This window comes from Kogia breviceps, chromosome 19 (genome assembly GCF_026419965.1).
Source record: "Kogia breviceps isolate mKogBre1 chromosome 19, mKogBre1 haplotype 1, whole genome shotgun sequence".
Lineage (NCBI taxonomy): Eukaryota > Metazoa > Chordata > Mammalia > Artiodactyla > Physeteridae > Kogia > Kogia breviceps.
This window is the reverse complement of record NC_081328.1, coordinates 10,410,401-10,435,369: the sequence shown is the minus strand read 5'-3', so window position 1 is coordinate 10,435,369 and position 24,969 is coordinate 10,410,401. Positions and strand designations below refer to the sequence as shown.

The window sequence follows — 24,969 nt, the reverse complement described above, 5'->3', positions numbered from 1 at the left end:
CGCTGGGCTGCGGAGGACGGTGGCCTCACCTCCTCCGCGATCGCTGGAAAGTGCCCGGGATGCGCTGGGTGGGAGAGGGCGCGCTGGGGACGAGTCCTGTGCCCAGAGCAGCGCGGACACTGCAGGGAAGCTAAGGGTGACGGTGGGAGGGGAGGCCCGCGGAGCAGACGGCGCGGGGCGCGCGGTGGGTCGCTGCGGGAGACCCCCCACGGGATGGGAGTGGGAGGAGCAGGAGAAACCAGGTGAAAAGGAGGGAGAGCTTGGGGAGACGGATCCGAAAGACTCAGAAACCGCTAGGGACTTTCACCTGGGACCCCGGTAGGGCCCAGGCAGGGCAGGTGCGGATGCAGAGGGGGCGCCGTACGCCTAAGCCGGCGGACTGAATGACCGATCACTCCCCCTTGGCCATCCGCGGGCGCGCCTGTCTAGGGCACCGCAGAAAAGTCTCGGAGAGCCAGGAGGTGCCAGGGCCCGGAGCACTCCTGGAGGGCCCGCCCGAAGCGCTGGAGTCCGTGGGCGCCGCCCGCCTCCGCCCGGAGGCAGAGTTGGGGGCAGGCTTGTCCCACCGACCCCGCGGGATTGGCCCCGCCCCGGGGCCGCGGGGAGGCCCCACCATGGGAGGCGGAGTTGCCGCCGCCCCCTCCAACCCCCCGGACTGCGGCCCCTTCTTAAGCCCGTGAAGCTACTGGCTGCCCCTCTCTCGCCTCTCCTGCCAGACTCCCTCTCCGCGATGGCCTCCGCACTGAGCTATGTCTCCAAGTTCAAGTCCTTCGTGATTTTGTTCGCCACCCCGATTCTGCTGCTGCCACTCATCATCCTGATGCCCGCCAAGGTCAGTTGCGTCTCTGGGCAGCCCCTTGGATTCTGGGCGCCGGGTGCCCGCCCAGCAGCGGGCACCGAACCCGGAAGCATTAGGTGGAGCGCACGGCTCCCCTGGGGCACGGACGCTCAGGAGCTCCGGGTGCTATGGGAGGTGGCCTGCAAAGAAGTCTGACAGGCATGGATCTTGGGGTTCACAGATCCCAGGGCGCAAGAACTGTTTTGGCAAGCACAGAAACCCAGAAGCTAGCACCGATCTTGGCCACACAGCCCCTCTATAGGCTCAGAATCTCCCCAGAGTGCATAACCCGGTCCCCAGGCCCCCCAAATGCCACCTGTACCAAGAGGGAGCCTGGGGGCTTGTCTTTCCCTTCTTTCTCCTGTCTCTTCCCTTGGGGAATGGGGACTTCCCAGCTGTAGGTGGCTTCCGAGGCCAGTCGGGGACCTACACGAAAAGTTCATCACCTAAGAGAACCCTGAGTGCTATCTTTGTCCCTCTCTGGCCCTCCTTTGAGCCTCGGTTTCCCTGTCTATGATCCACATTTCTTTCCAGCTCTGAAACCTGGGCAGCCACAGCTGAGTCAGAAAGTTGCTCCCAGCTGAAAGGCAGGTCAGGTTGGCCTCCTTTTACTCACTGCCCGCTGTGGCGGTGGCAGGAGGCAGGACACGGTCCCGGAGCTCACGCCTTGGGTGGCACGATGCGGGGTCTCGGGGAAGCCGTGTCTCAAGCCCTGGCCTTGGGAGGGAAGTGGAGAATGAATGGCCTTGGCCACGGGGGGGGGGGCGGTGCGGGGAGCCCTGGCCCAGGCCCTGCTGGGCAGTGCGAGGCCTGTTTGGCAGAGGCCCGAGCCCTTTGAAGGCTTTTGTGGCTGCTGGCTGCTCCTTCCTCATTCCCTCTTTGCACCTTTCACTCTCAGCCCAGACAAGAAACCTCACCTCCCCAGAGCCCAAGCAGGTTTGGGAAACAGAGGAGCTCTTTAGGGCATGTTCTGAGGGTAGTCCTAGAGGAATGGGGTTGTACTGGGGTATCGGGAAGCCAATCTTTGAGAGAACCGGACTTCCACCTTTCACCCATCCTGGTGATTTTATTATTATTATTTTAAAATTTATTTTATTTTTGGCTGCGTTGGGTCTTTGTCGCTGCACGTGGGCTTTCTCTAGTTACGGCGAGCGGGGGCGACTCTTCGTTGCGGTGTGCAGCCTTCCCGTTGCGGTGGCTTCTCTTGTTGTGGAGCATGGGCTCTAGGCGCGCGGGCTTCAGTAGTTGTGGTCTGTGGGCTCTAGAGCGCAGGCTCAGTGGTTGTGGAGCACGGGCTTAGCTGCTCCGTGGCATGTGGGATCTTCCCGGACCGGGGCACGAACCCGTGTCCCCTGCATCGGCAGGCGGACTCCCAACCACTGCGCCACCGGGGAAGCCCAGTATTACCGTTTTAAAATTCTCTACAGCACACCCTCTTATTGCCCGCCCCCGCAGCGGACCATTCCTACCTCTCTCTCCCTTGACACCAAGGCCCAGAGAAGGCGTAACTGAAGGCCACACAATGGCAGACAGTGGACACTGATCAGGCCTGCCCGGCGTCAAAGCCTGGTCTTCTAACCACGTTGCTATCCTGCCTTGAGCCCAGAGGCGTCAACCAGCATTGATTCTCCCCTCCTTCCCAACAAAGGCACATCTGACAAAGTTTGGAGACATTTCTTGTTGTCACAACTGGAGAGAGTGCCACTGGCATCTAGGAGGGTGGGGGCCAGAGATACTGCCCAACATCCTACCATGCACAAGACAGGCCCCCGCCCCCCCAACACAGAACCATCCAACCCCAAATGTCAGTAGTGCTGAGGCTGAGAAACCCTGCATTAGACAGTAGGGAAGTGTCCTGGGCTTCTCATGGGCTGCTGAAGAAAGATTTAGTTTTATCACCGATAACACAGTCCAGACAAAGAACGTCTCAGCCTTTGTGTGATGTTCCATGCGTATAACATGTGTCATCTCGGTGGTGATAAACAGTGATTGCGAGCAGGTAGTGCGTTTTCCCAGCACTGTTGTTACAGCCCGTGCTGTTGCTGGTTCGTTTCTCTAATCAGCGTTTGCAGTGTCCCCGGGGTTTCAGGCCTGTGCTGGATGCCCAGAGACAGGATTCCGCCCTCCACTGCTCACTCCACGGTTCAGTGTTCAATGGTGGGTGAAACAGAATGCCAACCCAGTGTGCTAATTGCTGCGGGGGTGGGGGGGGCGTGCATAGAAGAGGAAGGACACAGACCCAGATGGGGGGCAGCAGTGAACCGAGCCCCGAGCACTCACTCCAGGCCAAAGGAACGGTGTCATGTGTGAGAGCAGCTGTGGGAGGCCGGGCATCTGTCTCAGTCCCCACCAGTGCCCTGGGGTCTCAGGAGCTCGGGGTGGGAGTGGGCATGGGAGACGTGGCTGGAGGGCCCCGCAGGGCCTGCTCCATCACAGAGGGTCTCCCAAGACGTGCTCAGGCATTTGGCTTTTGTCCTGAAGGCAAAGGAAGGCTTTTAAACAAGGGAGTGATATGATCCGGTTTGTAAAGAGAGAAGGAGGGAGCAGCAGTGTGGAGTGATGCAAGTAGAAAGATCGTATTAGAAGATAGCTGTTCTGTGCACCTGAAATTAACACAATATTGTAAATCAACTGTACTGCAATTACAAAAAAAAAAAAAAAAAACTACAGCGAATAAAACAGCAAAAAAATAAATGAAATAAAGATAGCGGCAGTGATGCAGGCAGCAGATGTGGCCTGAGCAAAGGCAGGGCCACAGGGTGAAGGAAGAAGGGAAAGAGAAAGATTTGGGGGTAGAAGCTATAGGTTTTGCAGGCTGATTAAAGTGGAGGGGGCTGGAATGAGCGAGAGGCAGAGCCTGGGTGGTTAATAATGATTATAGTAAAAATGCTGATGAAACAAAAAACAACCCAGGGAGGTGGGCATTATTATCCCTATTTTATTAGGCGACGAGACGGAGAATTAAAGTCCTACAGTGAGTAAGGGGCCAGGGCTGCGAGCTTGAACCAAACCCAGGTCTGACTCACTCCAAAGCCAAGATCCCAGTAGCTAAGTAGCTAAAGGGTGTGAACAGGCAGTTCACACAAGATTAAATACGCACAGTAAAGCTCGAGACCCTTGTAACTAGAAAGGCTAATAGTCACCAAGACCATCTTCTCAATTATAAGAAAAAACAACCCTGAAAATCCTCAGTGCTGGCCATTTTCTGAATGAGCTGGTTTACGACACACATTTCTGGGAGCCGAGAAAGTTGGAGCAGCCTTTTGAGAAGGAAATTAGATAGAGATACCAGGAGTTTGAGGATGTGCTTTGGGGAGCCTTCCCTAAGAATTGCACTTACTTTGTAAAATGATTTAATTTTTAGAGCGGGTCATCAAAAACAGTATTTTCTTTTTTTCTCTCTTCTTCCTCTTTCTTCCTTCTTCCTCCTCCTCCCCTTCCCCGCACTCCACTCCTCCTCCTTTTCCTCCCCTTCCTCCTCCTCCTCCTCCTTCTCCTCCTTTCCCCCCTCTTCTTCCCTGTGAAGATGTGAGGATGCAAGGCTTGCAGAGGTGAGAGACCTGCCCAGGACCGCACGGCTGGGGGGCAGGGGGCAGGAATCTCTTGATGACGGTCCTGGGCCCTCCTCACTGTCCTGAACCCGGAAGGCTGTGCTGATGGGGAAAGGGAAGCAGGGGTTCCCACTGACATGCCACCCTGGTTTGACAGTCCATTCCCTGCTGTCCCGAGCGTTCTGGGGTGGGGGGCAGGGCGGCAGCAGCCCGCCAGGCCTCAGTGCCGTCTCTTCAGTTTGTCAGGTGCGCCTATGTCATCATCCTCATGGCGATTTACTGGTGCACAGAAGTCATACCTCTGGCTGTCACTGCCCTCATGCCTGCCTTGTTTTTCCCGCTCTTCAAGATTCTGGACTCCAAACAGGTGAGCAGCCCCAGAGCATCCGGGCGGCTTCCTGCTTCTCTCCCAGTGGCTGCTTCTCCGAGCCCTTCTCTGAGCTGCCTAGGACCCGGGGAACCAGATAATACCCTGTTTGTGGGCTCTCTCTGGCATAGAGACATACCCTTGACCCTCCATCCCCATTCCAAGCTGCCCTGAAGTCGGCATCTGCTCTGCTTGCCTATCTCTGGGGACTTGGGTGACCCCAAGCCCAAGTAGTGTGGGGTCACGGGGCAGGCCTGATGGGGCCTCCATGCCATCCTGCAGGTGTGCATCCAGTACATGAAGGACACCAACATGCTGTTCCTGGGTGGCCTCATTGTGGCTGTGGCCGTGGAGCACTGGAACCTGCATAAGAGGATCGCCCTGCGCACGCTCCTCTGGGTGGGCGCCAAGCCTGCCCAGTAATTACCCCTTCTCTCTCTTACCGCAGGGCTCTGCAGTAGGCCCCAGGGCCAGGGAGGGGCGTGTGGCACAGGCCAGATCACCCACAGGCAAGGACTGGCCATGGCCTTACCTGGGCTTGGCAGCCAGGCAGACCCCTGGGTGGCCGGATCAAGCCACACCTGATACCCCTAGGGGCTTTGTGGGGAAAGCAAGAAAGAGATGGCTCAACTACCCAGCTCAGGGGGAAGCAGAAAGGTCAGCCCTCCAAAGCTGGCACATCTGTTCCGTCTGCAAAGCTGCTGCTTACCCCACCTTTCCCCCATTACTCAGTCGTCTCACCCCTCTCCAAGATCTCCCCTCCCAGTCACAGGCCATTCCGAACAAGCCGTGGAGTTGATACAGCAGAATCACCTGGGTGTACTGAGCACCCGCAGCGCCCCGGGCATGATACCGGGGGCTTATTTACCACCTCATCTGACTCTCACCGCTCCTCTGAGGGTCAGGGATTATTCCCGTCACGCAGGTTCTGTTCTCAGGCAGAGAGGGGTTAAATGGTTTGCTGACGTCACATGGGGATTGGACCGGGCCTGTCTGATGGGGCCTCGCCCCCTCTAATTGGGAACTCAGCATGCCCCTTGTCTTTGAGGCAGCGTGCTCCCTAAATGGTGGCGTGACCCAGCCCAGCCCTGGGAAGGCAGGTTGGTAGTTCACAGTAAATCCCTCCTGCTACGTCCTCATGTCAAGGGCCATGCTGGGCTCTGAGCACACAGAGACCCTGGCCCGCCCGAGCACCCTTGGCGCCTCAGCTCCCTTGAGTGAGGGCTTTGTGACTCTCCGACCTGTCACCCGAGCCCCTCCACTGATTGGTTTACAGGGTCAAATCAGAAGCCATTGCATTTTCTAGAAATGGGAGGCCTCAGAGGCCTCAGAATTCCTGTTTTTAGGATCCTCTGAGTGGTTGGCTTTTCTCCATCGGCGGGCGGGCCTCATTCTGGAGTGTGCTGGAGCACTTTTGCTCCCAAATCCAGGACGTTCACACACGCTTCTCTGCTCCTTCCTGTCACCTGGCTCCTCCTCCGAGCCTGGCTTCCAGCTGCCCAGGGCACTGCCTGTGCTGGGGACGACCTGAGTGTCGAGGCTCCCTTGGTGCCTTGGAGTGTCATGTTGAAGCCTCATTCATGTGAACCCTGACCCTCATCCTAGCCTGGATCCCAGCCCTTGTACTAAAGGGTCCATGAGGTCTACCTGCATGGATACCAGCTAAAGCCCGGTGCAGTGCAGTCCCGAGACCCTTCTTCAGGCAAATAAATTAGTGGCCCTGGGGAGGAGCCTGACTGCAGAGGGGCATGGGCACCAAGAGGTTGAGTTCCATTTAGCCAGCCGCCCCTCCCAAGCTCCTCCGCTCCTGGCCTGGTGCCAGGTGTGCGGGACCCAGACCTTCCCTGCTCACGTGCTAAGGAGAGAGCAGACATGGAAACAGTTTCAAGTCCAGCCAGCGAGAAGTGTCCTAGAGAAGACTGAGGAGGGTGTGGTCAGCCCTACCTGGTGTGCACTGGGAAGGAGGTGACAGAGAAGGGATGCTGCCTGAAGGCTTTGAGAGGCCGTGAGGAGTTTTCTAGGCAGATGACACGGGTGGCACAGAGGTGGAAGGTGGGGTGTTGCACAGAAAGGGAATGTTCTCTGAATACTGTTTGGGGATCTGGTCCGCTGCAGAGTGGAGGGCGGCCAAGAGTGTGAATGGAGGTGGGGCAGAGGATCAGCCATGAAGGAGGTCCCACTTCTCCAGGGCCTCCCCGGACCATCCTACCCCTGAAGGCTGACTCCACACGGCCTTTCTGAACTCATGAGGGGAGAAGTGGGGTCAGGGTGGGTGGGAATCTTCTAGATAGAAGTGGGAGGTTTGGTTTGCCTGCACATAGGGCTGCTCCAGCGCACCCCTAAGTCATATTAGGGGTCCGCACAAACTGGATGCTGGTGCTTCCCTTGCTAGATGGTGAGTGCCTTAGAACCACGACTGAGGCTCAGGCCGCCTGGTGACCCGGCAGCCAGCAGAGTAGATGTCAGTAATGTTTGTGGGAGAGAGGCAGAGGAAGGAAGGGAAGGGAGGGAGGGGGGGGAGGGAGGGAGGGAGGGAGGCACTAAAACTGCAATCCCCCGCTGGATACCCAAACTTGGCCTCAGCACCTTGGCGCTGACCCTTGGCATCCCTGCAGGGGGCACCGGGCCCCCCGCTGCTCCCTAGGGGTTGTGAGAGGTGGGGTGGGGGATTCTCCGGCTTTCCTCCTGCCCCTCCTCTGCAGGCTGATGCTGGGCTTTATGGGCGTCACGGCCTTTCTCTCCATGTGGATCAGCAACACGGCCACCACGGCCATGATGGTGCCCCTTGTGGAGGCCGTGCTGCAGCAGATGGAGGCCATGAGCACAGCCACCGAGGCCAGCCTCGGGGCTCTGGAGCTGGCAGACAAGGGCAAGTCCGGCGAGCTGCCAGGTGAGCCCCTGGCCAGGGCAGCCTTCCCCTCTGTTGCCAACAGCTTTAGCCACCTCCCTGCTTCCTGGAGCCCTCCTTTTAGAGGGCACATAGAGAAATACTTAGAAGATGCTGTTTTCCTAAGTTTTAGGAATGTGATTAGTGCATAAAAGTTAGATCCTAAAGTAGAGCTGACAGCAAGTTCCTGCCCTCCGTTCCCGCCATCACAGAAATGGATACGTGTTGATTTGATCATTCATTTGGGTATCTTTTGAGCACCTGCTGGATGCCCCTCAATCCCTTCTACCCCTGCTCACCCTCAGGGAGGCCTCCTCTGAACAGGCCAAATCCCTCCGCACTCTGTTCCCGCAGCTACTGGGGTTGGTCATCCCACCTTTGCTTCCCTGCTAGGCGCCGAGCTCAGGCGAGTCAGAGAGTGCCTGTGTTTTTCTCTGTCTTGTTTGCTACCCCATCCCCAGGGCCCGGCGTGGGGCCACTCAGGGCCTGTGCTGATAGCCTGATTGCCAGACCCTGGGCCAGGTCCTGGGGCTGCAGAGATGAAGAAGACACACTCGTGTTGTGGAGCCCGGTGGGGTGGGGTTAAGAGGCCCCTCGGATAGTTCATTTGACTTGGGGGAGGCCAAGGGTTGCCATTAGCCAGACACTGAGGGAGCGCAGAGAAGGGAGAGGCCTTGCTAGGAGGAGAGGACATCTGGGATGGATTTGGACCCCTCCCTCCAGATGAAGGGAACAGCTTGAGCAAGAGCAAGGAGGCGGGAAAGAAAGGAGTGTGTCTGAAGCCGCTGACTTTGCTCGGAGCACTGAGGAGCCTGGGGCTTGCCGAGGGACGTAGCTGGGGGGGCACGTGGGGCCGGCTAAGAGCACTGGGCTGGAGGCGGGGGACGGAGAACCTGGGCGGTGAGCCGGCAGAGCTGGCACAGCTGGGCGCTCAGGTCAGCGGCAGGGTCCGGAGCTGGGGCTGGGCAGGTGGTCCCCAGCGTGCCCACGGCAGTGTGCCCACCACAGGGAGCCAAGAGAATTTTGAAGGTCCCTCCGTGAGGCGGCGGGAGGTCGACAGGAAGAACATACGCAAGGCCATGACCCTGTGCGTGTGCTACGCAGCCAGCATCGGAGGCACCGCCACCCTGACCGGCACGGGACCCAACGTGGTGCTCCTGGGCCAGATGCAAGAGTGAGTCGCTGACCATGCCTTCTGGGGACAACAGTGTGGGGGGGTGGGGCTGGAGGGGCCCACCCACCTCTCCCTCCTCTTCAGCTGGGCCCTGGAGCCTGGATGGGGGTGGGGGCCGCCTGGAAGGGGTGAGAGGACGGGCCGCCACCAGCCTCTGTGGCCCAACCTCCCTGCACACGCTCAGGACCCCACGGCGTAGCAGCTGATGTCCACAGACCGGGTTGCTTTCTGCTCAGGACAAGTCCTGCCTTCCTTTCCTGGGCTCAGGATTCTCGCTCAGACAGGGAATGTGGATTGAACGTGGAGCTAGTCATGGGAATTGACAGTGTAATCTGAGGAGCGGGGTCCTGGGCTAAAACTTGTAGAAAATAGACGCCCCTAAAGATGCCCCCCTCAGAGCTGGCTCACGACCTCGGTTGCTAATGGCGATGGTCCTATGACACCCGGAAAGGTTAGACGTTAGGTCACCTGGGGCCTCACCGGCTCTTTCACTATGGCCCCTCTAATTGCCCTTGAGGGGGACGAGTGCCCCTGTGAGGCTCCAGGTGGACCATGGGGTGGTTTAGAACGTTCCAGCCTTGGCCACAAGGGGACCCAGGCTTTGAGGACCAAGTTCCGTTCTTGGTCTTGTGCCGGGTGGGGCTTGGGTCACAGAAGTGAGAGGAACCTGGGCCCTGCCCATGGGACACTCGTGGGCAACTGAGGGTAGCAGACACCCAGAGAGTTCCGGCGGGTTGTGTACATGTGTTAACGGAGATAAGCACAAATTGCAGCGGGCACAGAGGGAAGGAGCAGGAGTACGGCGCGGGGCCCGTCCATCCCGTGCAGACAAACACCCTGGACAGGGGTCGGGAGGGCAGCTGGGAGGCGGGAGGGGCGGGCCTGCAGACCTTGAGATTGAACGAGCAGACTGTTTGCCTCCTGCGAGTGTTTTCTGTAATGATAGCCTTCTGGTTCGCCCTGAAATTCCTCTGGGCTGAATGGGAAAAGCTCTGTGGCTAGTTTGACACCCTTGGGCTAAAGGGAGCAGTGCCTGGGGGTGGGGGCGGAAGTGACCCTCCTCCAGCCCCCAGGAAACATCTTCTGGTCCCACCCTGGGAAGCTTTTGAGATTTGATTTCCTAAGGGGGGGCCTTCCCTTGCAGAAGCCCACGGGGTGAGGTTCTGAGGTATCTGTGGACCCCCTGGAGCTGTTGGCCAAATTATGTGTGTACAAAGGTGTATTTTTCTGGACTGAAGGGCCATGCCTTTCATGAGCTTCTCAGCGGGGTGTGGACCTCCAGGAGGGTCAGTTGGTCGCTCCTGAGGCTTGCCTTGTGTGTGGCCGTGCTCTGGGGTCCCTGCTCGACTGGGGGAATGCTGAGTGATGGGTGTGGGTGGCTGGGCTTCAGGAGGAGGAGGCCCCCGCTCCAGACCACCTCTCAGGGCCCGGCTGCTGCTCGGCCTCCGCCCGCAGGGTCTGGCCCGCCCGCTCTGCGCAGCTCAGTGTCTGGTAGAGATGTGGACCAGTATTCTCCCCTTCAGGTTGTTTCCTGACAGCAAAGACACCGTGAACTTCGCCTCTTGGTTCGGATTTGCCTTCCCTAATATGCTGCTCATGCTGCTGCTCTCCTGGCTGTGGCTCCGGTTTATTTATATGAGATTCAAGTAAGTTTGAGGCGCTCGTGGAACAGAGGGTCTGACCATGCCTCGGCTCAGTAGGGGAGTCTAGATCTAGAGTTCCTCCTGTCTGGCCCGGAACATCTCTCCAGCCCCATCTCCTGCTAGCTTGCCCTCCAGTTCCCGCTACCCCTGCTGCTCACCGTGCCTTTGCACAGGCCGTTCCCTCTTCCTGGAATGCCACTTCCCGCCCTCCTACCTTCCAACCTCCTCAGTCCTCAAGGCCAGTTCAAATGCGCCTTCCTCAGAGACACCTTTCCCAACTCCCCCCACCCCCATTCTGATTCTGACAGATTGCCTGCTCGCTGCTCCGGGCTTCCCTGGGCACACCACGCCTCGCCCCTTGGCCCCTGTAGTCACGCTCCAGTGCCATCCCCACCCCCGACCTGAGCTCCTCTGTGGCCTGCGCTAAGTCCTCTCTGCCCCCTACACCTGGCCAGCTCCCAGCCCAGGGAGAAAGAGCAGGTGTACCGTTGTCAAAGCAGTTAACAAGAAGCTTTGTTCTTGGTGCCAGTCAACACTGCTGGACAGACTTCCACTTGGCTGCCAGTGTCTGTCAGGCCAGGTCACGGCAGACCTCCTGATAATATCCAAATCAGTCCAGACCCAGATCTACTGCATGCTTACTCTGTTCCCAGCAGCGCACAGCTTCTGCAAAGTTTACCTTCCAGTTCCCAGCACACAGATGACCAAGAGTCAACCTTGACAGCGGCCAGACTTTGGACAGAAACCATGACGTGTGGCTGACAAATACCTCAAAATGTTGTTGTCATTTTTAAATGCACAAACTTATCTATGGCGTGAAGGTGACCCTCTCACACTGGAGTATAAAGTACCTAGTTGTGAGCCATGTGCTCTGGGCCTTAATTCACATGGCGCTTGAGCCCAACCAAAAACAGAGGCCTATGTGGCCAAGAGATCTCAGAGCTGAAGGGTAAAGGCGCCCATGAAGACCTGTGAGTTAATGGGAAAAAGGGGCACTTTGGTTAAGTTTTCTCCTGAAGGAGGAACTGTTTTGAAAACTGCCAGTAAAAAAATCTCTGTCCATAATCAAAGCAGCCATAATGACGACATAATGGTAGCTGTAGGCATCTGTCGCACACCCCACCCTGCCCGGTGTCCGGGCCCCCATGGGAAAGGGAAGCTGCTCCTACGGGTGCTTGGCTGCACAGTTTGAATCCCTCATCTGGCTGGTCGTGGAAAGCAACGTCAGGGTCGTTCCCTCCAGCCTAATTCAGAAAAACTGTATCTTCCTGATTTATGGGCAGCTTCCTAGGCCACATCCAGCCAAGGGAGCCACAGACCCTCCCAAGACCACCCAGGACTCTTGGGATATTCCTGCTGGCTTATACCCAAGTTTCCTCACCAGGCTAAGCCCTGAGTTAGGGATGACGGTTCTTCTGGACCCCTGCCCGGGGCTCGGGGTCCCTTTGCCTCCTGCAGCGCATTGACCCAGTTCATCATGCACCCACCCAGCTCCCGGGGCCCCCACAGGAAAGCTGGATCCATTTGCCTGTATCTCGTGCCAGCCCAGCGGTCACCAGACGGATTAACCCAAAGAAGAATGTGAAACCGTTTAGTGTAAGAGGGACCTGAAGGCCGGGGGGCACCACTGCAGGGGGCCAGCACTGGACAACTGCATATATGATGCAGCCCCCAGAGTCTGCAGCCAGTGTGGTGTCGGGATGTGTCTCCAGCATCAGACATGGGCTGGGCAGCTACCAAAGTCACCTCTTATCCTGGAAGCCTGAAGCCTCTGGTCCAGCCCCCGAGTCTCAAGAACGACAGGTGGCAGCGGATCGGTAGTGGGTGGGACACAGACTCTCTTATGCCAAGGGGGCGAGGACAAAGAGGCCAGCTCCCACGCCAGCAGAGCCATCCCCATGCTGGATGATCTGGAGGGTGTCCCTGGCGGGTGAGGACAAATGTCCTAACCCCTTGTCCAGAACGGAGATCTTGGCAGGCTGTGCAGACCTGAGTCCCCATCACTGCCACTTCCTTTCCTAACCCCTGAGCACCGCGGGAAGCTGTGTCCCAGCCTCCTTGAGTCCCTGCTCTAGCTGTGCCCCATGCCCTGCATGGCCCTCACCCTCTCAAGGGTGGTTCCCGTCCAGCCCTGGCTTCAGCATTCGGCACCTCAGCACGTATTCCATTAACCCCTGTGCTCCTAGGAAGTCTGTTTTAGGGTCCCAGGAAGGACCCCTACAAGGGAAGCCTCTCTAGGGATAATCCTCTTGGCCTTGCCCCCCACCTTCAGGCTGACGGGGGCTGGAACGTGTGACTGGAATCCTCAGCGGATCCCTCGGGGTTGGCATCCTGTGTGCCAGTGGCCCGTCAGCCCCTCCCCAAGGCTAGGTACCCTCTGTAACTCCTCCGAGGCCCCTCCTCCTTCCTGCCCCCTCCTGCCACCACTCCCCAGGGAAGTCCTGCAGGGTGCCCTGGGCAGGCGTGTTGGCCAATGGGCACTGGTTCCTAGGGAGCCCATCCAAGAGCAGGACCTGGCTGGCTTCCCTCCTGCCTTAGCCACAGCTACTACGAGCCCCAGAGTCTTCTGGGTCCTTAATCCTACATGTCAGCTCCTTGCAATGCAAGTACCCACCCTGTTCCTGCCTGACCCGGTCTGCCGGGACCTGCCCTTGTTCCTTGTGTCCTCTTGAGCCACCTGCTGATGGGGACTGGCATCCTGGCACCATCAAAGGCAGCCCCAGGCCACAGTGGAAGGAGGAAGACGGAGCACGTGAAGGAGCCTCAGCCCCACCTTGAGCCGGTTCCGGATTTCTCACGGCCACCCCCAGATGTCGGCAGCCACCGGTCTCTAGGCGACTGGCACCTGCCAGGCCCCGCTTGCCAGCAGTGGCCTCGGTTCTGCTTCTTTCTGCTTCCTGTGCTCCGTCCAGCCCCTGCTCCCTGTTTTGCTCAGCCTCCCACCCTCCTGGCCATCCTCTCTTCCACCTCCACTGTCACTGACACCCCACCTGTGCCATCTCAGCCTTCTTCTGGGGGCACCCTGGGGGCATATGCCGGGCGCATAAAACAGAGACTTTGCCCCACTATGTCCTGTGAGGTAGGGTAGGCAGATGACAGAAATGGGGAGTGGGAAGGGACTCGCTCAGGGCCCCCGTGTGACAGGCAGCCCTGTGTGGCTTTCTATCATGTTCTGCTGCCCAGTGCACGCTTCCATTCAACCAGCCCTGAGTCGACCCACACGCCCCGCCGTCCTCTTGTCTTTGCATTCTCTAGTATTAAAGAGTCCTGGGGCTGCGGGCTGGAGAAGAAGAGTGAGGAGAAGGCTGCCCACGAGGTGCTGTGGGCGGAGTACAGGAAGCTGGGGCCCCTCTCCTTCGCTGAGGTCAACGTCCTTCTCTGCTTCTTCCTGCTGGTCGGCCTGTGGTTCTCCCGGGACCCCGGCTTCATGCCCGGCTGGCTGTCAATCGCCTGGGTGGAGGGGAAGACAAAGTAAGTGGTTCCTCCCACAGCGCCCCCTGCATGGTTCTCCTCCTTTCCTGCCGTCCAGTTCTGGAGCACTCTGTTGGTTTCTGGACTCATTTTTGTCTCACCAGTCTTCCTGACAAGCTCACAGATGTGTTCTTGTGGCCCCTCTTGCCCCAACAGGCTGGCAGGGTAGCCAGGCTGTGATAGAGAGAGGTCGGTTGGGCTAGGACTGGGGCTCTCAGTGCTCTGGTTTCCAAGTCTCTGTTCTGCCATCTTTCCTTTCTCATATTTCTTCAGATCCGGGCGAGTCCCCCTGAAGACACACATCCTGGGGTCCAGAAGCTTCTTTAGACAGAGACTTGGCAAAAGGGGGGATATGAAGTTTCTCTCCTGGCTAAGATGTTATGTGGTCAGAATAGAAGAAAGGTTGAGAAACATGCATATCCTAGAAAGGGTAGAAGACGTGGACAGGGAGATTGCTGCCTGTTTCTGCTTATTCCATTTTGAAGGTCTGCTTGGGGTAGCCCCAAAGTCCTTGTGGTCGCCCTGGTGAACCCAGAATCCCAGAGAATCTGGTTGAGAAGAGCTCATGAAGTTCACCTATGGAGCAACACCAACAGAGAGGGAAGTGAGCCGCTCAGAGTCACTCAAAGTTGGTGGCAGAGCTAGGCCAAGAACGTGGGAGTCTTGGTTTCCAGCCAGGATTCAATCTACCTCACCCCTCCTGATCTTGGCCTTTGGGGTTCCAGTTTTCTTACTCAGAGGAGCCTGTTTCCTCACGGGGGAGCATTCAGACACAGAGCAGGCTTGCTGCATGACTGTCAGTGTAGCCAAGATGGGCTAACCCCACGTGCTCTTCCCTGCCCAGGTATGCCTCCGATGCCACGGTGGCCATCTTTGTGGCCATCTTGCTATTCATTGTGCCTTCGCAGAAGCCCAAGTTCAACTTCTGCAGCCAGACTGAGGAAGGTAAGGCTCCTGTCCTGGCCTCGCATTCATCAGGGTTGGGGCCCCGGCAGCACAGGATCTCCACGGTGTTCCCTGGGCCCGGGAGGGAGAACATCTCACCCTGTTGGAAAGGACTGGCTAGACTACAAAGTCCGGGCACAGCGTATTTTCCAAGCCTTCTCTGCATATTGTTTAGTGCAAAATCTCCTCTTTTGCTTTTTAAACATTTGAAATCTTATTTATTTTACAACAGGAACAGAAAGAGATTTCACATTTCCCGTAATGCCATCAGTATTTTGGGGGTTTCTCTCTCCCTCCCAGTCTTTGTTAATATGCATATATATTATATGGCTAGAATCAAAACACACATAATTTCAATCCTGTTTCTTTATTGGTTTTTGTTTTCATGTTTTTGCTTCTGGTTACGCTAGAAACATTTCCTGCTATTGCCAGAGTCTTCAAATTTATTTTCTCTAATAATGGCATTATATTGTATCGGGGGCTGTAACCATTCCCGTCATGGAGCATTCTGGCTGCTTTGAATTCTTCATTATTATAAATTAATGTTTTCGTGAATATAGCTTTTTCTTTGAGGGTGTTTCTTCTTTAGGATAAATTTCTAGCAGTGACTGCAGCTGGGGTAAAAGAGTATATATGTCTTCAAGGCTTTTCAAATGTATGGTAAATTGTCTTTCAAAAGATTGCACCAATTTATAACACTAACAGGAGTGTATAATAGCTTTACCATATCATGTCTTTACCAGCAGTGGGTGTTGTAGTGATTACTGTAAATTTTAGCTAATTTACAGATATGAGACGGCACTCATTGTCCTTGCAGGCTTTTATTCCCCTGCATTAGATCTGTTTTATCTCTTTTGCTTGCTGATGCTGCTCTGGGTTATGTATGGGTTTTTTTTTTGTTTTTTTGTTTTTTGTCCTGGCCGCACTACGTGGCTTGTGGGATCTTAGTTCCCCAACCAGGGATTGAACCTGGGCCCTCAGCAGTGAAAGCACCGAGTCCTAACCACTGGCCTGCCAGGGAGTTCCCAACGTATGTGTGTGTGTTTTTATCATCTCTTCTCAGAAAGGATAACACCATTTTATCCGCCTCCGCTGCTGAACTGGAAGGTGGCCCAGGAGAAAGTACCCTGGGGCATCGTGCTGCTCCTGGGAGGTGGCTTTGCTCTGGCTAAAGGATGCGAGGTAACTTCACTGTGGGCTGCCTAGGGCCCCTTCCTTCACCAAGAGGCCAGCTGAGAACTGCTGCACCCCTCCTTCTCGGCACCCCAGGCCTGTGCCTGTGTATTTCTGTGTCTGTCTTCTCCATGTAACTGTTCACTTCTTGAAGACAGGGCCTCTGCCTTGTCATCTAGGTACCCTGCACCATGAATAGTGCCTGGAATAGAGAAAGTACTCTCTGAGTGATTTCAGAAATGAGTGAATGAGTGACCCTGGTTAGCCAAAAGAGATGGGGGATGCTGGGAGGTCTCCTGTGGGGTTTGGTAATAACAATCTCTGCTTTGATTTATTCTAGGCAGATCTTTCTTTCAAGTCTTTGTGAATATTTTCACCATTACCTTTGGTTCCTCTTCCTCCTGAACTTTGTTGATATGGTTGCCATTAAAAATTTTTTTTCTCTAGCTAGGTATGTAGCGACATATGAGGAGAGGAAGAGCTTTTGGGGGAAAACACCCCAAAATGCAACTTTCTTACCTCTCCCCTTCCCTGATAGGGAAGAAATGAGCCAGAGGGAGGGATGCTTGGTGCTGCTCTCCTCTGTCCATCCGTTCATCCATCTACCCAGGAATAGAACGTAATACATAGACTTGGTCTATCTTATTATTGCTGTTTCCTCAGCATCTAGGACAGAGCCTGGCACATAGTGGGTACACAACTATTATTTTGATAAACAGATCCATCCATTTAGTCACCTCTCCATCTCTCATTCACTCATTCATTCATCATCAAACCTTCCTATTATGTCTGTGTTAGGTCAGGCACAGGAATTACAGAGGAGATTGATATATGGTCCCTGTTCTTGAGGATTTCACAGCCTAGAGAGGGGGGCATGTTTGGAAGAGCATTTCAGAAAGAAGTGACACATGAGTAAAGAAATCAGCGTGTTGTATCCAGCTGAGGAACAGCAAACGATAAGGCTGGTGAGGCTCACAGAAGCCACTTCACTGAGGGTCAAGATAGGGAGTGTGGACCTTATTCTGAAGGTGGTGGGTACAACCCTCTCAAGGGTTGAGGCCAGAGAGTAACTTGGTCAGATCGGCACTTGGGAAAAATCTCTTGGACGTCTGAAGTGGAGGCCTAGGCCAGACAGGGGTTGGGGAAGACCCAGTAGATGCTCCATAGCCTTCATCTAACACAGGCTCAGAACACTGGACTCCATGGACCACTGTCTCTTTCTTGAAACTCCTTCCTCCTTTGGTCCCCAAGACATCATTTTCTCCTGTCTACTTCTAACTCTGACTATTCCTGCCCTGGCTCCTTGGTTGATTTTTCCTCTGTTCTCCCTTAAATATGAGTGTTCCTGAAGGTTCTGTCCTTGGCTTCTTCTTTGTTCACGTTTCATTCTCTCCCTGGACAATCTATTCTTAGCCTAAAGCCCCAAATCTAAATTCCCAATTTCTGGCTCAAATCACTCTCTTGAGCTTTAAGAACTGGGGGAGACAGAGAGGAGATGATGGACATGAGATGTTTTGGGTGACATGGTGACTGGGCATAAGAAATAAGGGGGACAGAGACCCCCGGATGACCCCCTAGCCTTCTAGGTTGGACACGGGGTGAGTCTAGTCACTGGGCTGGGGAGCCCAGGGGGTGCAGAAGATGAATTCAGGTTGGGGCATGTTGGGCCCGGCACGCTCATGGGATATCTGGGTGGAAATCCAGACAGCAGACCAGCTGGGCTGGAAACGAGGATTTAGGAGACAGCAGAGTGAGGACGGAGATTGAAATCGTGGGTATGGATAAGATCACCTATGGTATGTATGCAGAGAGGGAGAATCAGAAGGGAAGGATGGGCTGGGCTCTTTGGAGGCAGATGAAGGTCCCTCCAGGCTCCGGAGGAACTGCGAGCCACGAGCCCTGTGGTGACCGCCCTCCCTGTATTTCCCAGGCCTCGGGGCTGTCAGAATGGATGGGGAAGCAGATGGAGCCCTTGCATGCTGTGTCCCCAGCAGCCATCACCTTGATCTTGTCCACACTCATTGCTGTGCTCACTGAATGCACAAGCAATGTGGCTACCACCACCCTGTTCCTGCCCATCTTTGCCTCCATGGTAAGTAACCGTGCTGGGGGTGATGAACCTTAGTCATCATTTCATAGGAAGCTGACCATATCCTAGGTCCCTAGAGAGGCAGTGACATCAGGGGCCCAAGCCTGGCCAGGCTCTGGAGACCTGGGTCCTGAGCCCTGCTCTAACACAGACTTGTGTGCCCTTGATGGCCCTGGGCCTGCGCTCAATGCTTCGCTGCTTCTTCTTTGTATCCTCCACGCTGACCAAAAGTGCTAAGCAACAACCAGGTGCCCTAAATTTATTTATAAATGTAATAGATTATTTCTCAAGCTGGGGAGACAGGGCTTACACCAAGGATGCCATGGGGGAATGATAGAGGGTCTCTCAGAATATAGCACAGGTGAGCAGGAGGCCTGTAGCACAGGGGGACACCATTGGCTGGAACCCACCAGGAAGAGATCTTGGGGGAAATGGAGCCTGGGAATGGTGGGAGTCCCGGGAGAGGACGTTCTGGGAAGATGCAGTAGCCCACATAAAGGAAATGGAGTGCATGACTGAAAACTCCCAGAAACCTTGCTTGGCAAGCTCAGGGATTGGGGATCAGTGGGCACTGAGCCCAGAGAGGCTGTGGGTAGCGGTGGATGGGGATGCTGAGTGCCAGGCTAAAGAGTTGTGTTCCGTGGGCAAGCATGTTTTTGAATTGGGACTGAGAGGAAAGCAGAGCTTATAGGAAGCTCGACTGTGACCTTCTCTTCCATTTCCTTTTGTCACTCATCACTTGGCAGTACCAACCTCAAGGTGGTACAGAAAAAGCCCTAGGTTCGGAGTCAGAAGACCTGAGTTCAAGTTGTGGGATCCTCAAACCCGTCCCTCGAGTTCTTTCCCCTACTCTTGGGCTGAGGGTCAAGTAGGATGAGGACTATGAAAACCCTCTACAGATGCAAAACGAGCCGGGGAGAGGCTGGGGCTGTCATTCTGGAGTGGGGAGGACAGACTTACAAAGGCTTCAACACAGGATTGAAGTTGGCAAATTTTCATTCAGTTGCCAGGGTGTCGACGTGTATAAAAAGCAAACCCAAGTGATTTTCTCCTCTTATTCCAAGAGAAGATGGAAGTGTTAGAAGGAGCAAGGCGGCCCATCTCCCCCTCCCCTAAGCAGGCCGCCCAGGGCGAAAAGATGCCGAGGAACGTCTTCTGCTGCTGGCCGGGCTGTAGTGAGGACTCCTTCCCCTAGCAGAGGCCTGGCTTTGTCACCTCCAGACACTAGTCAAATGGGGGTCCTCACCTGAGAGGGCGGCCAGGCCCTTCGAAAACAAGCTTTTCTAGAATCCGAAGCCCCGAGTTAGATTCCACACAGACCTCACACTCCTGCCTCAGCACCCAGCTGCAGGCAAGGGGAAGGTGGTGACCCCCCAGCTGGGTCACAGAGGCACATGGGGCGCATACACCATGGGGAAACCAGGAAGCAGACTGGTTCCTCTCAGTTACTCCTAGAGGGAGTGTAACCGGCGCAGCCTTTTCAGAGACCTGTTTACCCATGAGAACCATAACCTGAAAGCCACTCATACCCTTCGACTCTGGGAATTTTTTTTTTTCCAAAAAAAAAAAAAAAAAATTATTTTTTCCTATGGTTTAGAATATATCAATACAGTGATACATGTATATATATTATAATAAAAACCCCTATATTAAAAGTATATGCTAAAATACTTTCCTGATAGTGGTGAAAATAAAGAAAATTGGAGGCCATTGGTAAAAAAATATTATGTACATATTTATATTTTGTGCATAGAAAGGTTTAAAATATAAGGTTTGTGAAAATAAAACGACAAGGACTTAAAAAAAACCCTACTGCTAAGAGATTACACCGGACTCTGGGAATTTTATGTCCAGGAATCTGTCTTAGGAAAATCATCAGAGATGCCTACAAGCTTATATTATAAAGATGCACATCAAAGAATTATTTGTTATAAAAATACTTCCATAATAGCACAGGACTGGTGAAATAAGTTATCGTATATTCATACAATGTAATACTATCAAGCTATTTTAAAAAAAATCACAGTCCCGAAGGGTATTTCATAAAATGGGAACACATAATTTTTCAAAGCTGAAAATGTGATACATACACATAGCCAGAAAATGTCTAGTAATACCAAAGAGTATACAGACCCTTTCGCTCTAGCTTCCTCCCTAGAGACAACTCCTGTTATTAATTTCTTAGGTATCTTTCTGGACGTATTACACATGCACACACAGACACACACACTCTCCTTTTAAACAAACGGCATTATTCCATGGTCCTGTTCTGCACCTTATTAAATCTAATCATATATATTGGAGATCCTTCCATTGTTAGCACATAAAACCTACTCAATTCTTCTTTTCAGCTGCAAACGATTCCATTGTTTGTATATATGTATTTTATTTGACCGTCCTGCTATTGATGGCCATTGAGTCTGTTTCCTGTGTGTTTTGCTGTTACAATATCGCACTGAACATCTCCGCATATGTGTCTGCTCTCATGTGCAAGTAGATCTGCATGACAGTTTATTAATTTTGATATTGACAGACATTACAAATTATTATATCAGTCATTCATTCAACCAATATTTATGAGCATCTGTCTACTCTGTGCTAGATGTGGCTGAATTTTAAGCTTTCAACAGATGGATACCAAATTCCATACACAAAATGATCCCAAATGTGTATAAAAACACATACATTCAGAGGCCCACACATCGCTGAGAGATGTGGTCCCTGCCCTCTAGGCGCTCTCTGTGTCAGGACAGACAGACACGTGCCCACATGGGCTGCAGGGGTGCCCAAGAAGTAACTGTTGAGTGAATTGAGGGGCTCAGAAAGGCTTCCTGGTAAGTTCAGCCTTCAGGGTCCAGCAAGTTGCCATCCAGCTGGGGCAAAGGCAGAGGAGCCAGCAGGACAAAGGCACAGAGGTGGGAATGTACACAGTACATTAGGGAAAAGCTTTGCCGAGTGACGGTGCCCAGGAGCTTTTGTTTTCTGCATCTGTGACGTTGTAGTGCTGTGTTTCTCCCCAGTCACGTTCCATTGGCCTCAACCCGCTGTACATCATGATCCCCTGTACCCTGACTTCATCCTTTGCCTTCATGTTGCCCGTGGCCACCCCACCTAATGCCATCGTGTTTTCCTATGGACACCTCAAGGTTTCAGACATGGTAACGCAGCCGCTTTTATTCACTCCTATCAGCTATGATGCTTTTGTCATGAGGGATTCCCCATTTATTAATGACCTGTGGTGTCAAACAGTTTGGGACCAAATGTCCAGACCTAACTCATTATTTGTATTTATATGCAGCTTTTTTCTTCTTTTTTGACATGATCTCTTATTTCTTAGACTGTTCTGTCTCCCACAGCTGAGAGGTGGGTTACAGAATCTCCCACCTGGAAGTGCCCGAGCAGCCACCAGGGGAGCCTTCACTGAGTACTTGGAAGGGGTGAGGGTGGGAGTCCCACATGGACAAGATGGACTTCACAATCTAGTAAGGACCCGTGAGGACAGTCAGGAGGGGCAAGGCTGAGGTGAGGGGAGATGTTAATGACAGCCAAAGAGATTGACAGAGGTGTCTACAGACATGGAGGCAGGCAGGGGGAGAGACCCTGGGAGCAGATGCTGCCTTGGAAACAAATGCTGCCGAAGGAGGAACTCTTCAGTTCTGCTTTGGCTTTATCCCAGCCTCCGGCGGGAGGAGGGCAGCTCTGCAGCTCCGGAATGGGGAGAGGCAAGTGGGCAAACAGGGGAGGCCAGGAAGGCGGGTCCCTCCCTCGGCCCAATCAGGTGTTAGTTAACTCAGAGCCTCCGCTGGGTATCTTTGGGACTCCATGGAGCATTCTCACACAGAGGGTGGGTCCCAGAAGCCAGGAATTGCAAACTCAATTCCAATCCCCAGTGAAAAATCTGCCACGGGGTTTGAACGCAATGGTTAGTGAGCACCCAAAGAACGCAGAGCAGGCCCTAGAAAGGCCAGCACGTGCCTGTGGGACGGTGAAGGCGCTGGGGTGAGCGCTGGACCTGGAGTTAGACCCGGGCCCCTCCAGTAACTCCCTCGCCTCCCTGAGGCCCAGTTTGCCAAACGTCTCAATGAGCCTGAAGAGCCCACCTGTCCTGCCTGTTTCCCAGGCTGCTTTAGCAGTGGTGATTCTTACTGGACACGAAGTTGCTCTGCCTGGGGGGTGGGGTGAGCACAGGGCCGGGCCTGGGGACGGGAGGCCCAGCAAACAGCCTTTGTTCCATTCTCCCAGAGTGCTGGTTCCCAAGGCCCATTCACCTTTGTTCTGACAGGCTGGCAGACCCGAGGGTGCTGACTTTGACCCTGTTTTTTTCCAGATGAAAACAGGACTAATAATGAACGTCATTGGAATCACCTGTGTATTTTTGGCTGTCAACACCTGGGGACGGGTCATATTTGACTTGGACAGTTTCCCTGACTGGGCTAATGTGACAGCACATTGAGACTTAGGAAGAGCCACAAGACCACGCCCAAGGCCCCTGCCCTCCTGAGGACACCCGAACCTTCCAGTACAACTTGTAGCAGAGCTTTGGGGTTCATGCCCCAAGGTGACCCCATCATGCCCACACCCCACGGAGCCCCAGCCAACGGGCCACCTCTTCCTCCACACCTGGGGTCTCAGCTGGGGACGGGTGTCTGGAGGGCAGGCTCGGAAGTGAAGGGAGCCTCCCATAAGGCTGCTGGCATCCATCTTTCCTGGGGGCCTGCCATCATCTCTGGGACGGGCAGGGTCCCACCCCCACTAAGCCTCGAGCTGGCCCCATGGCCAGGCTCTGGTGTTCTCTCGTCATCTACATGGCAATCAGATTCCAGCTCTGGAGGTGAGAAAACAACCTTCCAGAGCCTGTGTCTCTACCAGCTTACCTTGGGCTGCCTCAGATCCCTCCTGTCACTCGGAAGGGACAATCCAGCCCGGGGACAAAATGTCTGGTCCTGGGCAGCTTTCCACTGCTGGAGCGAGTGGGAATCAGAGCCTCCTGGGACCACCAGGAGTACGGTGCCACCACCAAAGGATGAGGAATTTGAGTCAATAACTTCCGGACGACACCACCTGCAGCACCCCACTGACAGTTCACTGCTCCATTTGAACTGACAGTTTGGACCCCCTTCCCAGCTCTGCGGGGCACCTCCTTCAGCTCCTAGGCCCCTCTGTTGTCTGGCCAACATTTGCTGGAATCCGCCCCTTTTCTCCCAGGCAGGTCAGTTTGGCTCTTCTGGGAGATGCTTTTCCTGCCCCACGACAGCTGAGGTCACACTCCAAGTGTGGGCAGTGATGACCTCCTTTGGGGCCACAGGCAGAGGTCTAGGTCCTCCCTCACCTGCAGACCCAGAGGGAATACCTGTTAACTGCCAAAAGCAGGGTTCCTTCAGGGTTTATCTGTCACACCAGAGTTTGAGCACCTCTGGGGAAAGCCTCCCTCTGCTGACTGGTCTTGGCCGTCTAGCCTGCTGCTGACAGAGCATCGCTGAGAACACGCAGTGCCTGGCGGTCCCTGAGCAGACAGCCCCTGCCCATGAGTGAATCTACCTGAAGTTGCTGGACAAAGGCTCCAGAGGGGCCGGGGAACTCTCAGAACAACCTGTGAGAGACACATGAGAGAGTCCTATCCTCCTACCCACCAGCCCAATTTTCTTTCCTTTTTGTGCAGCTCCGTTGATGGTATTTTTCAGAGCGGGAGAAAGTCTGGGAACCCAAGGAACCCCAATGCCCCACCCGAGGACCAAGCATACACCACCTGGTTCCTTGGGTGGGATGATGTCTGAGTGCCCGGTCTGTCCCCCATGGAAGGTGCATGGCACTGTCTCTGGCTTTCTGCTGTGTGTGGGGTGGGGGTGGGCAGGCAGGTGGATGAATGAACACTTACTGCCCGCCTCCAGTGTGCCAGGACTCCCCGGCCCTGGTGCATCGGACAGTTATCTCATTCAGTCTTTGCAGCAGCCTGCGAGATAGGCAGGCATTATTAACCTTCTCTGTCTTTCATTAATACTGGGGCTCAGAGAAGCCACGTCATGTCCAAAGTCACACATCAAGTTAGTGGTGGCTAAGGTTCCAATCTGGATCTTCCGCTGCCATGTCCACTGCTGCTTCCTCTAGCCATTAAGGGCCTTGGCCTTATAGGGACGGTAGGGAAAGGTGGGTGGCCAAGAGCACGTCTACCCCAAGGCCCTGCCTGCTCAGGGATCATTCACAAGAGCCCTTTCTGCTGCCTCCTCGGAGATGGGCTTAGGTCAGTCCTGGAACAGACAGGGCTGGTCTTTGCCCAGAGAAATAAAGCCTTTGGTTGGAGAGAGCAGTATGGACATGGCTACCTGCTCCCCTGCCAAGATGAAACCGACCCACCCCTCTATCACTACTCCCTACACTGCTGCTGTTGATGTGTCTGCCCCACCAGTGAGGGCTCCCAAGGACTTGCACTGCCTGCTGGGTCCAGTGCTGGCCCTATGGCTAATCCACAGCAGGCCACCACAACTGTGATTGGTAAATAAATGACTGATCAGTGTTTTCAATTAGACGTATGCCTGGTGGTAGTGACCAAGGTCAGTGAAGGTCATCCAATGTGGGCAATGAAGGATGAGTAGGAATGGCCAGGCTGATGGGGGAGGATGTGGTGGTGTGGGTGGAAGGGTGGGGGGATTCCATCTGGTTGAGGAATGACAAGAAAGCTGGGCGGGGGTTCAGGAGAACAGATCCCAAGGTTGAGGAGGCTGACCAAAGGCTGTTTCTAAACAGCGTCTCTTGAAGTTGGCTGGAGTTGCACTAACATTTATGGCCAGTGCCGATCAGGATTGCTTTCGGCAGCAAGTAGGAGAAAACCTAGCT

At 54.6% G+C, this 24,969-nt stretch overlaps 2 protein-coding genes across 6 annotated transcripts in view; one reads left to right on the top strand and one right to left on the bottom strand.

Moving 5' to 3' along the window:
* Positions 1-24,969, bottom strand: part of XAF1 (XIAP associated factor 1) — an 80,769-nt gene that overhangs the window by 30,400 nt on the left and 25,400 nt on the right. The gene's annotated exons all lie outside the window — the stretch shown is intronic.
* On the top strand, positions 567-24,731 carry SLC13A5 (solute carrier family 13 member 5). 2 transcript variants are annotated; one of them, XM_059046848.2, is made up of 12 exons: positions 567-832; positions 4,628-4,756; positions 5,039-5,175; positions 7,459-7,646; positions 8,652-8,817; positions 10,341-10,463; positions 13,716-13,931; positions 14,776-14,876; positions 15,940-16,058; positions 17,980-18,141; positions 21,159-21,296; positions 22,466-24,731. In XM_059046848.2, exons 1-12 carry the CDS (start codon positions 731-733, stop codon positions 22,589-22,591), a joined length of 1,707 nt encoding a protein of 568 aa, XP_058902831.1. In that variant the 5' UTR covers positions 567-730; the 3' UTR covers positions 22,592-24,731. The 2 variants fall into 2 exon arrangements, with proteins under 2 accessions (XP_058902831.1, XP_058902832.1); XM_059046849.2 differs by lacking the exon at positions 21,159-21,296 and having other exon boundaries at positions 731-832; positions 22,466-23,968.

Bases quoted from the DNA above. Each gene is read 5' to 3' on its own strand.
- SLC13A5 (XM_059046848.2), top strand. From the start codon at position 731: ATGGCCTCCGCACTGAGCTATGTCTCCAAGTTCAAGTCCTTCGTGATT. The intron at 833-4,627 runs GTCAGTTGCGTC...CCGTCTCTTCAG, and splicing joins TCATCCTGATGCCCGCCAAG to TTTGTCAGGTGCGCCTATGT. The intron at 7,647-8,651 runs GTGAGCCCCTGG...TGCCCACCACAG, and splicing joins CAAGTCCGGCGAGCTGCCAG to GGAGCCAAGAGAATTTTGAA.